Source organism: Haliaeetus leucocephalus, unplaced genomic scaffold (genome assembly GCF_000737465.1).
Source record: "Haliaeetus leucocephalus isolate CR32 unplaced genomic scaffold, Haliaeetus_leucocephalus-4.0 Scaffold156, whole genome shotgun sequence".
Classification (NCBI taxonomy): Eukaryota; Metazoa; Chordata; class Aves; order Accipitriformes; family Accipitridae; genus Haliaeetus; species Haliaeetus leucocephalus.
Genome location: NW_010972592.1, coordinates 756,631 through 772,882, shown reverse-complemented (window position 1 = coordinate 772,882; position 16,252 = coordinate 756,631). Strand labels below are relative to the sequence as shown.

The following is a 16,252-nucleotide window of genomic DNA, read 5'->3' as shown; positions in this document are numbered from 1 at the left end:
TTTCCCTAATCCATTATACAGAATCTTCTAATTAAGGTTTCAATAACAACTCATACAGAATTTTTCCTCACACCTATTTAAAACCTACTTTTTTGGTAATATATAATCTTTTTGAATTATTCCATTTTCTGGAAACATGCAAACTTATTGGTCCAAATGTTTTTCCCTTGTGTGTATAAATCCCTAAGCTGAATTTACTTCATACTCATTGGCAGCACAAAATGCTTTGAAGTTAAAAATAATTTTTGTAAAAGGTCTGATTTAAACGATGATGTTTTGTTAGCTTAACTACTTTGATTTAATTAAACTGTAAACCCTGCCCATTATGGATGTGGCATAAGAGTAATTACAACAATGAAGCTTTTGTTAGCTGAGAAACTGGATCCAAGTATGCTGGTTCAACCTTATTTACGCTCAGGTCTATACTAATAAAGCTAACCATAACAGGAAAAATGTTTTCACTCCACTGTTTGCTATTGACCCCTTCATTGAAGAACAGCCTGATTTATTAACTTCAACAGTAAAATTAGGATTTGGGGTTAAAAAAGCTGATCTGGCCCAGAATGGATAACAGAGCACTACCACAAATTATTCGGATAGCAGTTTAGCAGCAGTGGTCATTTCCAGCACAGTGTCAGTGCTAAGCTGCTAAGAGCAGTCATGTTCTTAATTTTTTCAGCAACATATAAAAGAGGATGTCTAACCACAGCCAAATACCATTGGAAGTTTTCTAGTGAATGTCATGTGAAAGTATCTGTTATCTTCTGGCACTGCAATTCCCAGAAGACTATATATGCTACCATCTGCACAGTAATAACTAGAGGAAAGCACACTGCTATGTTTTGCTACAGTTAAGCTGTTCCCAGTACTAGAATGAACTCATTTAAGCTAACTGTTATCTCTCTGCTGCAGTGCAGGACAATGTAGACATATCTGTATTCCTTTTACTTTAATATATGTTACTTGGCAACATTTACAATATTCAACATTATGTGATTTAGAAAGCAAACATGATGTTGTAACTTCTTAAAGGTCATCAGCTAAGTTGATTTTCCTTCTCAGGGTATTATGAAACAACTTGACTGAGGTCTACTCCCTAACTCACATTTTTCACTTACTTTAATATAAAAGTCTGCATATGTTTGCAAATAAAATGGTACACTTTGTTCACATTAAACAGGTTTTACAATGGCAAGGCAAGAAGAGCTTTTTATGTATTGATCCATTATGTATAGCAGAGCAGTAATGCCAAATCTCACAACTTCATAGTGATTTTCACGGTACCTGATGGTATTCTCAAATTCCATATTCATGGAACAGTGTTGCCACTTGAGCACCTATGATGTAATTTTTAATGAAGCGTAAAACATTATGAAAGACACAGCAAATGAGTTTATTTTTTATATAGCAAATGCAATTATTTTGGGAGAGATCTGATGCATTTTTAAATACTGCAATGCTACTTGTAAGTATGTGATTTCACAGCAGTGGCTAATTGCTAAACTGAAATTACCAACTAGATCCCAATTTTCAGAAATGCTAGGAAATCTTATCTCTTATTGTCTTGAAAACTTTCAAGTAATCAACACCCTAAAAAATCAGGCATTTTTTAGTATGACATCCAAGAAATTACACTCATAATTAAAGTCTATTCTCTGAAATTTGGGTACTACCATATAAACCAGACTACAACTAATTATAGATTTACAATAGTTTGATAAAGTTCAATAAGTGTTATTTATTATAGATCAAATTCATGCCTGAAGGGTACATCCATCATTTAGATTCTATTGTCTATACCTAGGCACATAAATTTCTGATCTGAGTACTAGATCCCTTCTAAAATAGCTAAGCACAATGCTAGAGGGTGGTGAGGCCTCCCACCACCAAGTACAAGTAGGCTAATGAGTCCTGCATCATTTCGGGTGTCATGCAAGCTGAAAGATGAAATTAGTTTGTTAGATGAGGCTGTAAACATTTTGTAATCAGCTAGTTAATTGGACAAGAAAAGAATAGCCTACTTGGAGAAAAGAGGTGGAAAATGTTGCTTTCTTGAAATACTTTGTCATATTGATTTGGTTTGAAGGCAGTAGGAACTATAAAGTTCAAGGTAAAACATTAGGATTTAGCTTCACTGTCAAGGATAAACAGCTTAGTGGATTCATGTAATTATGCCTACAAGGTGAAGAGTCTGAAGAATTTGAAAGGGAGATAATAATAAGTAAAAGTTTCACACAGCTTAAAAAAAATCATGCTCACAGTATGAGGGACTATGTCTTTTAAAGGGGGTATTCTGAGTAGGATTCATAGAGATGAAGAAGCTCTTTAATGATACTGTGATGAAAATGTATATAAATCAATGCATAAGCTGACAATACATCAGAAGGAATTTTTTTTTTCTTATGCATCATAACTGTGCTGAGTTCTGGTGCTGATAGTATTTTAAAGGATGTTTGAAAGTCTGTCCAAAATGGTCACAAAAATTATTTTAAGCAGAGAGACAATATCTTACAATGACCTCCATTGTTTATATTTATGTTTAGCACTAAAAGGTGGCTAGATTAATGCATGGATTCTGAATATTAAAAGAGTTTTCAGTCTAGTAGAGGAGGATATAAAAAGAAGCAATGGTTCAAAGATAAAATGAAACTATTTTAATGGGGAAATATGGACATACTTTGAACACCAAAGGTAATTAACTCCTGGAGTAGAATAAAAAGGGTATTTTCTGTCTTTTGATGTTCTTAAATCAAGACCAGCTTGTTCAGCCAAAGTTTAATGGGCTTTTTATAGATATTGTTATAAATTTGTTATTGATACATATGATATTGATGATAGATATGAAGTCAGACTAGATCATCTGATACAGAATAATATTATTTTGAGCATCACTAGAAAAAAAAACCCACAACACTTTTTTTGTTATTCCTCATTACTGTTCTAGACTGTAAAGATAGAAGATAATTAGTTTTTCTGTTTTCTTCTCTGAGTGAATACTTAAGAGAACTAACTCTTCTTAGATAACAGAAGGTTCTATTTATAATGATCTAGAAAATAAAAAATAATTAACTAAGACTATTAATTCTTTTTAAAAAAAAACCTTTTTTTCATTTTGGACATTTTTCTTTTAAAACAACAACAAAAAAGTGATTATGAGAGTCTGTATACTGCTTTGCATCTCATGCAATTCTATGATACTTCATGTGATATTATAGGATATACCAATATAAAGGGAAGGACCATAATTTTCCACCATAAAAAATTCTGAAATATCAAAGAAAGATCAGTAAGCCTTCACATCCTCCATCAAATATCAGATCATGAACTTGCAAAAATGGGATGCATAGATAACCACACTTCTAATAACAAAACACAACTGTAATGTGGCTCTTTTTAAAGGTCATCACCACTGTAGTCTCTATTTCTCCCACATAAATGGGAAATGAAAAAAGCAGTCTAGACTCAAAAGCCTTCCATTGGGTAAGGCAGTGCCAAAGAACACCTTACTTAGTTTGGTCTTCCTTAATATTCCTGCTATCTCTGAGAATTATGTTACGTACTTAATAAGGAATTATGAAGTATGTGAGAGCAGCTAATGGCAATTTTCTGGTTGCACTCGGACACAGCATCTTAAATTATGATAAAAAAACCTGTATTATTAAATCAAATGGACTGTTGTGAGTTAATTAAAAAAAAATTGACACATCTTTTGATTTTCTTTTGTTTCTTTGGACAAGTCAAAAATAAGCTACATTCCAGCACTGTGTAAATTAAGTAGTCACTGATGTATCTGTAGATACACTCACGTGTGAGATGGAATATTTGGATAGCATAGAGCAAGCTTAGTTGACATAATCATTTGTATACAAATTGTTTCTACAAACAAAAGAAATATCTAATTTTCTAATGTAACACATAAATTCATGCATTCAAATTCTATGCTTCATTATTAAACTGAAAATCTCACACCAAAAAGGAAACATGTTTTAATGACAAAAAAAATTGCTTTAGTGAGTTGAGTAAATGGCACATAAAATTTGTCATACTGCTAATGACCTAAACAGCTGAAATGACTAGGTCTCCAAAAGGCACATGAAAAATATTTATATACTTTTTCATGAGCCTTTAGTCTTCAAGTGGTAGAGCTCTTCCCTGATAACCTAGTATAGCCTGTATATAGATGGCCTGTCATGTCTCTACAATTAGATAAAACCAGAACTGCTATAATTTAATCAGTTACAACCTGAAAATTATATTTTGAAAATCAAGTTTATTAATATGTAATCTTTAGGTAATCATATTTATCCTCCTAATTTACACAATATTTATGATACTCTACATGTCCTTGAAATAGGGAACAGGGACACTACACTATGAAAAAGTGGCCTAGCTGCTGGAGTTCATAAATTTTGTTCAGCTTTGGATGACTTCAAAGAATTGCCATGTAAGAAAAGCCTTACAGAGGGAATTTATCTGATTATGGCAGTAATAATTACCCAGCTGTTTATTGCAGATAGAGAAATAATTCATGTAGGCAATAGGCCGTGGTGGCAATGACACTCCGCATTTAGTAAATATGCAAACTGTTCACTTCTAATTAACCAAGCTAGAGGATGCCCTTATTAAATGTATAAACTAAAAGTGCCTTCCTGACAAGTGATGAATTGTTACATTGCACAAACTCTTGCCACAGAATTACTGGAGTGAACTTGGGGCTTAACTTCATTAAGAGATCTTGTGGGATAGTTAAATGAGGATGGACAGCATAACAAGACCTACCTGACAGTCAATGATATGTTAGAGCTTAATGAAACTGTACCTCTTCCCCTTTTCTACTTATTTTACAGTGAAGATCCTACTTCAGACAAAATATAAGACACTGAAGTCTGTCTATACAAGACAATATGAAATGCTAAGATTAGTCAGTCTTTGTCTGCAGAAAATGTTTTATGAGCTGTCAGTAATTCTAACAGACCTATTTCAAAATAAAAAAACTATCTAGACACTACAGTGCCTTCAAAGCTCACAGGTATAAAACTATTGTTATTCTACAATACTATGTTGTCACACCTGTTTTATTCTACCTTCACCAAAAGCAATCAGCTACACCACAGACTGTTTGGTCCAATGAGTGAATGCAAGGTTCTCAAATTTCTACATACTCAGATTAAAAATTTTCCTTTGGATACAAGTGAAATAAAGCTTAATGTTTAACCTGTTACTCCTAATGGTGTGTTTAGTGCTATACAAAAATACATGAGAAAATACAGCCTTCATATTTTTAAAGACTACAATCTAACCAGTTACTTACGTTACAATATTCAAGTTTATCTGCAAAACTTGATCTATATCACACTGAACTAGCTAAAAACACGGTAAGACTGCTTTCACCACTTGCTCAAGAGAGACATGAATAGAATAAGGCACATGAGGTATGTCTAGGTGAATCTGCATTGGAAATTCAGCTTACTGTGTAATCGTAATGGTTCCTACCTTAATCTCACTACATTCAGAAAATGCATTCCTATGGAGTTAGAACAGGGCATTGCATGCTGTGTAGCTTTAGCCAGTTCATTTCAATTTCATGAGCAAACTAAAAAGACAAAAGTCCATCTAAAATGTCTTGTTTCACAAAATGCATTATTAAAAGCCTATAGGTATATAAGCATACATGCTGTATAAAAGCATATATGTAAATGAAACTGTCTTAATAGGTATAAAGGTAGGCAGAGAAGACCTAAAAATGGACTGACTTGTCAAAGAGGGTTTTTATGCTCAGAATCTCTGAAGAAAGCTGGGTTTATGGACAACATATTTTAGAAGGAGCAACCAGCACAAAATACATGACTGTAGAGAATATTTTAACCAGATGTGAGTCTTTTTAAGATGATAATTTTAAAGCTTTTCTCTGGTCTAACTCCCACTTAAGTTAATATGAGCGTCTTAATATTGTTTAATGGAAACTAGGTCAAATCACAGAGAAGAATCAAATAACTCATTTTTTATAGCCTACTCATCCTAGCATCAGGTTTGTAGCTATGGAAGTATTCCGGGATCCTCAGTGGATTACAGCTCTAAGTTTCCTACAAGATCTAGCAGTTATACCTAAAATCCTCTGGAAAAGGCATAGATGACTCAAATTTTGTGCCCTGCCACTCAATATGAATATTTAAATAAAAGAAAGCATATTTGGCACTTGTCTCTATTTCTATGGCTCCCAAAGAAAGCTGACAGGATAAGTTTACATTCAGAAAATTCTAATTACAGGTAAATAAGTTAAAAGCATAATGTATTTCATCTAGATATCTTTGAAGACAAGGAAAAGAAGATGGGTTGAAGATAAATTAGTTAATTAAACATCAAGTGAAAGACAACATTACAAAAATGAGGGTTTTATTGTTGCAAGAATTCCAAGGAGCTGTCTGAAAGGCTTTGGCACTAATTGAAAATAGACTACAGAATCAATTGCTTCTGCAGTCAATGAGGAGGAACATTTTAATTGAATTATAAGACAATATATACATTCTTCAAAACACTTTGACACTTGAGAAAATGGCCAGCACCTGGACTTATCTTTCTCAGAAAAGAACAGACAGATGGAGGCTGAGCAAGTTCTTCTCATATTACGGTGACAACAGATGATTTATGTCAAGCCTACTTCATGCAAAATAGCAATACCTCAGAAGTTTTAAGAAGCAAAGTACTTGTGATGTTAAAAGTAAATAGACCTCAGTAATGCTCTAGTAATCAAGAATAAGCAAGATATTCTTACTTTTTTCAGTACTACATGCTCAGGCTTATTTGCAGAATAGCTAAACATTGGATTAGATCACCAGCAACATGTAACAGTACTGTATTTCATTGTTCATTAAGATTATAAAAGTCAGACTGCACAAAGGATTTGTGAATAAACGTATTGCCAAGGAAGTGATTTTTATCACTTTGCTTTATCTACTTCCTGACATTTCTTGAAGACCAAAAAGCTTTAATGATAACTGATACTAAATCTGCTGATAGAACAGCTAGTCAAACTTGGATGAAAGTCACACTCTTTAGGGTCACTCCCAAGGCTTTTTCACTACTAAAGCCAACAACAATGGAAAGAAGAATTTGGTGTCAATCCTCCAAGTGTGTGAAATTCACGATTTATAATCATAACAGTGTTTACATACACTATAGTGCTTGCTAAAGCTAGACTCGGGTCTTAGTTTGCTACATTTAAGTCAGTGTTTATTCAATAGCCAAGAAAGCTATACTGCCTACCTTGATTATATAACAACCCCAATGCCAGTACTTTGCCGCTGCTTTGTTAGTTTTCTGATACTGCTATCTTACTGAGTTCTGTGCCTAGGGAAAAATTTAAATGGTGCCATTCATCAGTAAATGGAGCACTACATCCCAAAATCTTATCTCTAGCTGCACACCTGACATATAGTAAAGTTGCTTTACTGTAGTTTAAAGGCCAGTGTGTAGATAACCTTAGTCAAAGAACTACCAGTTAATCACACAGTTGGGCAACTGACATCATCCATAAATTCTTCTGATATAATGGCACCAGCATGCTAATTTATGTGAAGTAATGTCCATTTGCTTATCAAGGATTGGAAACTGTTTCACATAAAACAAAATTCTAATGCATCATATGGAGTTATAGCTTATGCTAATTGCTTTTGGCATATTTCCCCTTGTAACCATTTTGCCAGCTCTTAGAGATGTTAAATGCAGCTTTAAGAATGTTTCAAAACAAGGTATTTTCCCTTAAAATTAAATACACCAACATCACTAAGAAGTAATGGAGTTTATTTTAATGCATGCGTTTATACATGCAACCACCCAACTAATCCATATTCAGATAGAATACAGTATGCATTGGTATTTATTTAAATACAAATGGATGTTACAGATGAAGATTATTACTAAAATCTAAATAGCAAAATTTTGTAAAATAAATATTTAAGAACAGATTTTCTAATTTGTTGGTTTAGAACTTCCTAAATCTTGCAGAAAAAACAGAATTCAGGACTAATAAACTCATTTCACCATTACATTGAGGCTAAACTGTACAAATGTCAAGAAAAATCTGAATATGTCCTTATGTAGACAGAGTTCAGAGTTCAAATTCATTCTTTTGCCATCTGTCAAAGGACTCTTTGAATCACTTCTCAACTTATCTACTAGGGAAACTACTGAGGACACCAGCAGCCATCACACCTATTGGTTCCGTAGCACTGGGAAGTAATGGGAATGCTGGAGGAAACCCCACACGCTTCTCAGCCAGTCTAGAAGCTAAAGCCGACAGTTCTCTTCAGTTCATACAAAAACAGTGCCTTAAGTTAGGATAAGCAGTCTGTTAAGTGAGTGAAAACTCACACATAATATGACTATTATTATTTAATTGTATTTTAGGTCAATTTCTGTTAAATCAATTTCTGTTAAACTTAATTACATCCCTCTATGGCTTTAAACTGGGGCAGCTTCTATTAAGTTTACTTTCTCCTGGGGTTTTCACAGTAAAGACAAATGATAAAGGTCTGGCTACTAAATGAGGGCAGCTATTAAATAAGGACGGCTTGTATTAAAGCTGAATGGTAAAGATGTGGCTACTGGTTGAGAAAACCCTTTAGTAAGAATAGTGTCTTGTACTTAAAAAAAAAATAGGGTGAAGATGGACAGAGAAGGAAACAAACTTTGTTCAATAACTCCTATAAGATAGTCTTACAAGAAACTAACAGAATGTCCAAAGTTTCATGGCAACTTCCTCTGAAGTTTCTCTTAGAAACAAGTCAGTGTTAATTTGATACAGGCTCCTCCTTAATGAAAGAGGAGAAAATTAAGCATAACTCCTGGTTCTGGAGACCAAGAGGTAAAAACATATCATCTCAGAAGGACTTGCAATGTGATTTCAGGTACTTTTTAATAAAAAAATTCTGTCAGCATTATTCTAGAAGATAAGACTGAGAACCATAAATTGTAGTTCAGTTTAGAATTACATCATAATTCCAGAAAGAATACAGTTTAAACAAACTTTTGAAATTATAAACTTCTAGTGTGTATTCTGTTGGGTTTTTGTTGTTGTGGGCTTTTGGGGGGGGGGGGAATGGGGCGGGCAAGGGGAGGCATTATACCACTCTGGAGTTCTTAAAATCAATCTCTGTTTTACTGTGGTTCTATTGCTATTTGTGGAGAAACTTGGTTCTTTACTAGCACTGACACTGTAATAATGCATATATTCTGATGAATACAGCTATAAGACAAATAAGAAAAAATGCATTAGTTCATGTATCATGTTGTGTTGTTTTGTGGCATTCTAGAGATGTGAAATACTCAAAGCCAGCTTAATCTGAGTGCACAAGTATATTAGTGGCTCTGACCGCCAACATGTAAATTTCCATAATGCTGATGCTTGAATAAAACCCAGCCATTTCATAAATGCACTCTTTCAATTTCAGACAATTCCTGGTGTGTTTTACAATGAACAATTGCAATAATTTTATATATGCAAAAGAGTTTATGAATAATGAGGGTATACTCTTCCACATTTGATGTGATCACTGATGAAAATATGCAGAGAATCTCTCTTCCACCTTGTTCAGTATTCCTCGTAAGAAACACAGTGGGCCACCTTGGGGCCAAAGTAGTTGGCAGCAACTTAGCCCAATGACAGGAAAAATCTGTTTGGCTGAGGGCCTACACCTGATCTTCACTAAACATCTGTTAGATTTCATAAGAAGAATGTTGAAGATAATATACATATTAGTTTTCAAATGTACCCCAGTAAAGAGATTACTGCAGTGATTCTTGATTGCACATGAGCACTGATGCATTTTAAGAACTGAAATGATACAATCCATTTGACCAAATTAGCTCAAAAATTCATTTTTAACTTTTTCTTAATCCAAAAGATGGATTTTTTAACCTGAAAGACATATATTTCTGTGAACTCTGGAAGACAGAACTCAAATTAGCAGAAAATCAATATACCAGTTGCCAGGTAAGAGCTCACACAGAACAACTTTAACACATTTTGATGTACCTGAAGTCATACTGCTCACCTTACCTGTTAAAAAAAAAAAAGCACAATAGTATTTCTTGATTAAAATACCTACCCAATGCATAGGCTTTATGGTTTTTAATGGCCTGGAACAGATACTAGGGAATTTGATGAACATGTCAAAGTACTGAAAAACAAATATTTTTGTAGTCCTCCGAAGTTAGATGTACCCAGTAGACATCTGTTGTGGGTGTGGGGAAATAAAATACAAAGCTCCAATCAGTGTTCAGTACAGCAGGAATACCACTTGCTATCTTGTTTTGTTCACACACATCAAAGGTCAACATAACTGACAAGTTATGAGCCTTGTTCCAGGTTTAGGCAGGGAATGGAGAAGAGTGATAGAACTATTAAGAACAGAGAAGCAGGTTGTGTTTCTGCAGTTCATCCAGTTGTATTCATTTTAAACCAGAAAAGTTATGGCTTCATTTACTTTCCAAGATTTGGTCTAGTCTTCATAGGATTCTACATTTTCCAGAAGAGAATATATTTCAAGAACTTTAGAACAAGAAGGTATAGTTGAAAAGATGACAGATTTTTTAAGTCTGGTTTTGCTCAGCTATGATCTAGCTTTCTGCATAGAATACATTTAAATGAATAGTAATGAGAGATTAGAGGTAGACGGTTGTCAGCATCCTCCATTATATGCAATAATGTAATGCACGACTTATAATGCTATGACAAAGAGGATGTAGCATCAGCTATAACTGTGGAAAAATAATATGAATTAATAAGCAGCATCCAAAGAAGTTGGATAATTCTTTTTTTCATATGTAACTTGCATATGCTGTTTTCTGTAACAGTCTTCTGGCTGAATTGTCTTTGCCATGTGATCTAGACAAGAATTCAAGAAATACTTTTTCTCAAGACTCCCTTATATTTCTACACTTCAGAAAGCAAAGATTTGTCTCAGGCTCTCTGAACAGCAAAACTGGGATGGATTTCGTCCAACACCTTTCACTTACAATGAGAAAGTAATGAACATGATCACCTGGTATTTTGTCTGTTTGTTTCCAGTGTTATCTGAAGAAATAGTCATGGATCAGGACATCAGATGTGCTAGAGGGAAATAACTGGCTCTACTTTAGAGACCTTTTAACTTAAGTACAGGAAAAGACAAGGGATGGATAGGAGAAATAGAGTAGGAACATACAGCAACAACAGTTCTAGCCAGACATCTAATAGGAGAATGAATCTCTTCTGTAACTATGAGAAGAATCTGCTTCACTATATCCACACCAGTATCTTTCATGATTAATATTCAATGTATGGCTCATGCATGTAACTTAGATCCAAATCTGTACTTTCATTCATTGTCAATAATCAATTTTCAAAACAAATTATGAATTTTTTTTTTTTAGCTTGTGTATACTGGGGAAAAAAAAGTCTAGTTCAACAAACTGTATTTAAAGCATGATAATCTATGAGTTCTGAGCATAGGTGAAGAGCCAAATTCAGTTTTATTAAAGTGGTATAAACCCAGAGTATGTCTAATTAATTTGAAGAAATTATTTTGAATTCATAACAGCATAAATGAGAACAGAATATGGCGCAACACGCACAGACTTAGGATAAAGAGAATGATGACATATATATATATTTGATAATGGAGGGGAACCTATACTCAGAGAAATAGTTTAATTAGTGTCATAAACTTTTTACAGATAAAAGAAGAGGAAATGAATGCTTTACCACATGGAGTATTTATCTTTACCTGACAATCTCGTTAGTCACAGAAATGGCTTCCAGGTATTTCTTCAGTGCATAATAATTATGGATATATTTCCGAACATAATAGCCTCGCCATCTTTTCTGAATCTAGAGGAAATAAATATTTGCTTAGTATATTTCAAATAAAAAGTTTGTATGCATATCAAATATCTGTTGTATTTCCCAAATAATATGGTTTCCTTAAAAGTGATATCAAGTAGAAGCACCAATATGTTTCAATGAAGAAAATGAGGGTAGGATGTAACATATTGTAGTTAAATGGTGATATAAATTCACTATTAAAAGCCAACATTAAAAAAAAAAATCAAGCTTTAAACCAGTGTTTATATTGGGCTGTGACAATGAAAAGAAGTGCCTGCTAGCGCCAGTGGCATTGCTCTAAGAATGGTAAAAAAGCAGACAATGGTAGTGGTGTCTTTTCTCAGGTGCAACATGCATTCCTTACTGAGTCACCACCTCACCAATATCTTCTGCTACACTCTCACCTTTGTGCTCTGGATATAATCTAATCTGAATAGGAGCCTTCCCAGTAACTCACTGAATCAAGCTTTCCGGAAACATCATTTACAAATTGCAGTTCTTTCATCTTCATTGTAAGATGATGCATATCTATTTGTTGCACATTGATTATAATCTTCTCACAAAATACTATTCCTCCTGCATAACAGATAAAACTTAAACTGGAAAAGGAAACCTCTTTATATGTAGCTAGTCCTAAAGTTGCATTTAGAATAGAAATTAGGTAGCATCTTCCACCAGAACAGATTCATATTTTGGTGTATTTTAAAAAGCATCAGTTGAAAAAAAAAGGGGAAAAAAAAAAAGAAAAAAAAAGGGGAAAAAAAAAAGGCTTAGTCTAGCCCAACTTTCCCCAAGAATTTATTTCAAAAACACAGTTTAAACCTTCTCTGATATTTAAAAATTCTAATCATGATGTTTCTGCAGTGATTACAGGTTTACTGGCTACCTGTTTTGTGGGAAGGGAAAGTAAGTAATAATTAGGTAAAAATTTATCAGTACTTCCATTTCGTTAGCCATATTTATCCCTATGTACAGGTGGAAGATATAACTTGCTCTATTCAGTCATGCTGAGGGCTGCTTTCACTCATTTTCTTTCTCATAAGAGGTCACTGTATGCTAGATCAATACATCTGAAAGATAGATTAATGATCTTTTCCTCTGTTCTCAGTGTCTAGTCCCTCCTTCTTTACATTACTCCATCCTCAAACTTATTTATCTTCTTGCAAAATATTTTTTACTTCCTTCCTTGCATTTTGTCTCCTTTTTTTCTCAATACATTTCTCAATTCATCTTCCAATTTCTATCTTCCAGTCTGCATTACCTTCACTCTTAGTCCAACTTACATCTCTTTGACCTTTACAGCTTTGAAATCTTGAGAGACATAACAGATGAAAGGCAGAATATACATTAAAAAAGCAAGATTGAGGTCTTATGATCCAGAAGCAACTCCAAGGTGAGAAGCTACTCCCATTCATTAAGTGCATTGAAAAGAATGTTGTAATTTGCCAGAAGCTCTCCTTTTCCTGTGGGCCTCTGGCTACCAGACTTTTCAAGAACTTAAACTCTTCAGTGTATCTACAGGGAACGTTGGTTTGTTTTTTTTCCTTTACACCAACTCTTCTCTTTCCTGAACCAAGGTATGACTTAGTAAGTGGAGTGCGATCCGTGTGTTTGTAGTGGTGTGTTTTTTTTTTATCCTATCTCTTATTCCAAAGAAGCATGTAAAAAAAAGGAAAAAAGAGTGTCATGTTTTGTTGTGTTTGATTCAGGAAGAAGGCAAAGAAAAAAAAGCTGCTTGTTGCCCACACTATCAATCAACCTTTGCACTCAGTGACTTCAGAGTCTGTATCATCAAGTCTTGGGAGAGCTTTTCAGTAATAGGTAAAATTCTCCCTACTCTTTTCAGTTCCACTGCAGTCCAATTCTGTACCACTGCGATAACTGACAAAAGTTATTGCAATTTTTCCATCTCCTGCCATTTCCTAAGCAGAAAATAATAACACACTGGAGCCATCTACAAGAAGACTAACTAAGACAGGGTTGCATATTTTCATACTTCGGTACCATTTTGCAATCACAAAAGCCAAAACACTATTCTTTAAAGTAAAAACTAGCAATCAGTCTCAACTGATGGCACCTTGTGATACAGTTGTTATTATCTCTTTACATGAGATTTAACAAGAGAATAAGTATCACAGGAAAGCTTTCAATAAGTCTTTGAGTGATGTGTCACCAATAAAATAAAATGATGCACTAAAGTTATTAGGAATAAGAAGATAATAACTTTTAGTGTGTAGTTTAGTTTAGTTTAGTACACTCTTCTATTTCCCTTTTGTACATCATCATGTATTTTTCTTTCTTCTCAAGTAGGACTCAAAACTAAGTTAAAAAGTTGGTATTTTCTTTTACCTGTGTGGTGGTGTTTGTTTGGGTTTTTTTAAATAAAAAGGGCTTGGACCTCTAGACATTGTTATAATATGGATAAATAATAGTTATGTGAGCAGCTGAACATGGGAACAAGAAAGGTTAAGCACTAGACATGCTTCTTTGCACTGGGTGATAGTAAATTTCATACTCTTTGCAATTCCACTTTCTCATACACAAGCTTATTAGGTTAAAAGGGGATAGAGAAAGAGCAAAGAATGAGTATGCCTTCAGAGATCTGGGATTAAGAAAAATCCTTTGCATGTGAATCAGGATCTTAGCTTTGTTTTTCTGTTTGGCTTCAAAATTTCTCAACAAGAGCAACTTGGCTCCCATACAGCTGTGTGCTCATTAATGCAGGATTATTGTCCCTTTGAAACTCTTTCTGATAGTCTTCACCTCACAGTTATAAATACAGAACTGGATGTTTCTGGGTTAAAGGATCAAAACTCAAACTGAAAGACAAAAGACTCAAATTGTAAAAAGCTATAATTATCTCCAATGGGCTCAGTGTACCAATTAAATGCTGCATTCTACTTTTATTTACACCACTTTCTGTTCAGAATGACCTCGCTGATTGCGATTGAATGAAACATAAGTAAGAAAAACTGCATTATGTCTCAAATTATTTTGTGCTAGATTTCTGTTTCCCTAATACTGTATGTCAGAGATCAAAAAACTGAATACTAATATTTTTGGAAAAGAATGTTTTACACAAAGTTTCTGATGATTTTCATATTCTCAATGTGAAAGTTCTAAATGTTTGTTTTTGTAAGGAAGTATAATGTGTTATGAGTATATTTCTTTTTAATTCCAAGGTGAATGTTTAAAAAATTCTTGAAAAAAAAGAGACAAGTGTGTATGTCCTTCAAAGTAATTAGCAAGTTTCAACAGTGATTGGTACCAAACAATTATTGTCATTGATCAGCACTGAACAGATAATTTTAAACAAAGTCATTGTGTGCTCAGCAGATTACAGCTTGTTAACGGGCAAGTTCTAAATGACCTCTTAAGCTAGTCAAATCAATGATGCATATTCCTCATTAAGTAACATCAAAATGTAAGTGGTCTTATAAATAATGTTTATTTTAAGCACTAAAACAAATGGCAAAACCTTGATATATCAAAAGCCATCTGCTCATGGAAATATTTTTTTTTCCATAGGATTACTTTTGTTGCTCAAAATTTATAGCAACCTTAAATCTTTTAAGGGAGAGAATCATATTCTGACCTAGTACTCAAAACTGAAATTGATTAAAACAAGTTCTCTGATTTAATTTTAAAAGGTGAAACCGATAGTTCTGGTTACAACTAAATGCAATCCAGGGAGACAGAGGTGTAGACTGACTTTGAAACCATGAGCATGTGTACGCCCTCAATGACACTTCAATTGCCAAAACTGGAAGTGGCTTTTTAATCAGTGACTATAAACTGAAATAAATATTTTAATAATACTAGAGGCAAAACTAAATGGTGAAATAGAAAAAACATACACAGTTATTGTTATATTTTGAGAACACTGAATTATATTAATCATTAATCAAGCTCACAATGTGTGAATATGAGGCAATGTTGTCTTAGGAAACCTAAAGTCTGGCCACACATCTTCTGTGCAGAAACTCAAAAGGCCTTATTCTCTATTGTCCTGGACCTTGGTTAGTTCTTCAAAAAAACAGATGACAGCAAAAAAAACCCATTCAGTGTTTCAGAATGGTAGCATTTTAAATCTGCTCTGCAGATACAGCTGCACAAGATTTAGATAAAGGAGAATCGGATTCTGACATTTGCAACTAAATAAAGATCGGTTCTATTGTTTTCTACTGATTTAAATTCCCATTAAAGAAAAGGACATGACTGAAAAAATGGTGCTTTGAAGATTTATATCACCTAATGATTCAACATTATATTTCCATTACAAATGAATGGGAACACATTCAATTTCTTTTAAAAATGAAAGACCAAATGCAAAACTCCATTTGACTAGAATACATAATTACCTCTGAAATTTGGTCTTCAAATGCCTTT

General features: G+C 33.8%; 1 protein-coding gene across 1 annotated transcript in view; it reads right to left on the bottom strand.

Annotated features, from left to right (window-relative positions):
- Positions 1-16,252, bottom strand: part of SPATA17 (spermatogenesis associated 17) — a 94,639-nt gene that overhangs the window by 60,243 nt on the left and 18,144 nt on the right. The window contains exon 5 of the mRNA XM_010562156.1: positions 11,766-11,869. Within this exon, the coding sequence (XP_010560458.1) occupies positions 11,766-11,869 (104 nt within the window). The remainder of the gene's footprint in view (positions 1-11,765; positions 11,870-16,252) is intronic.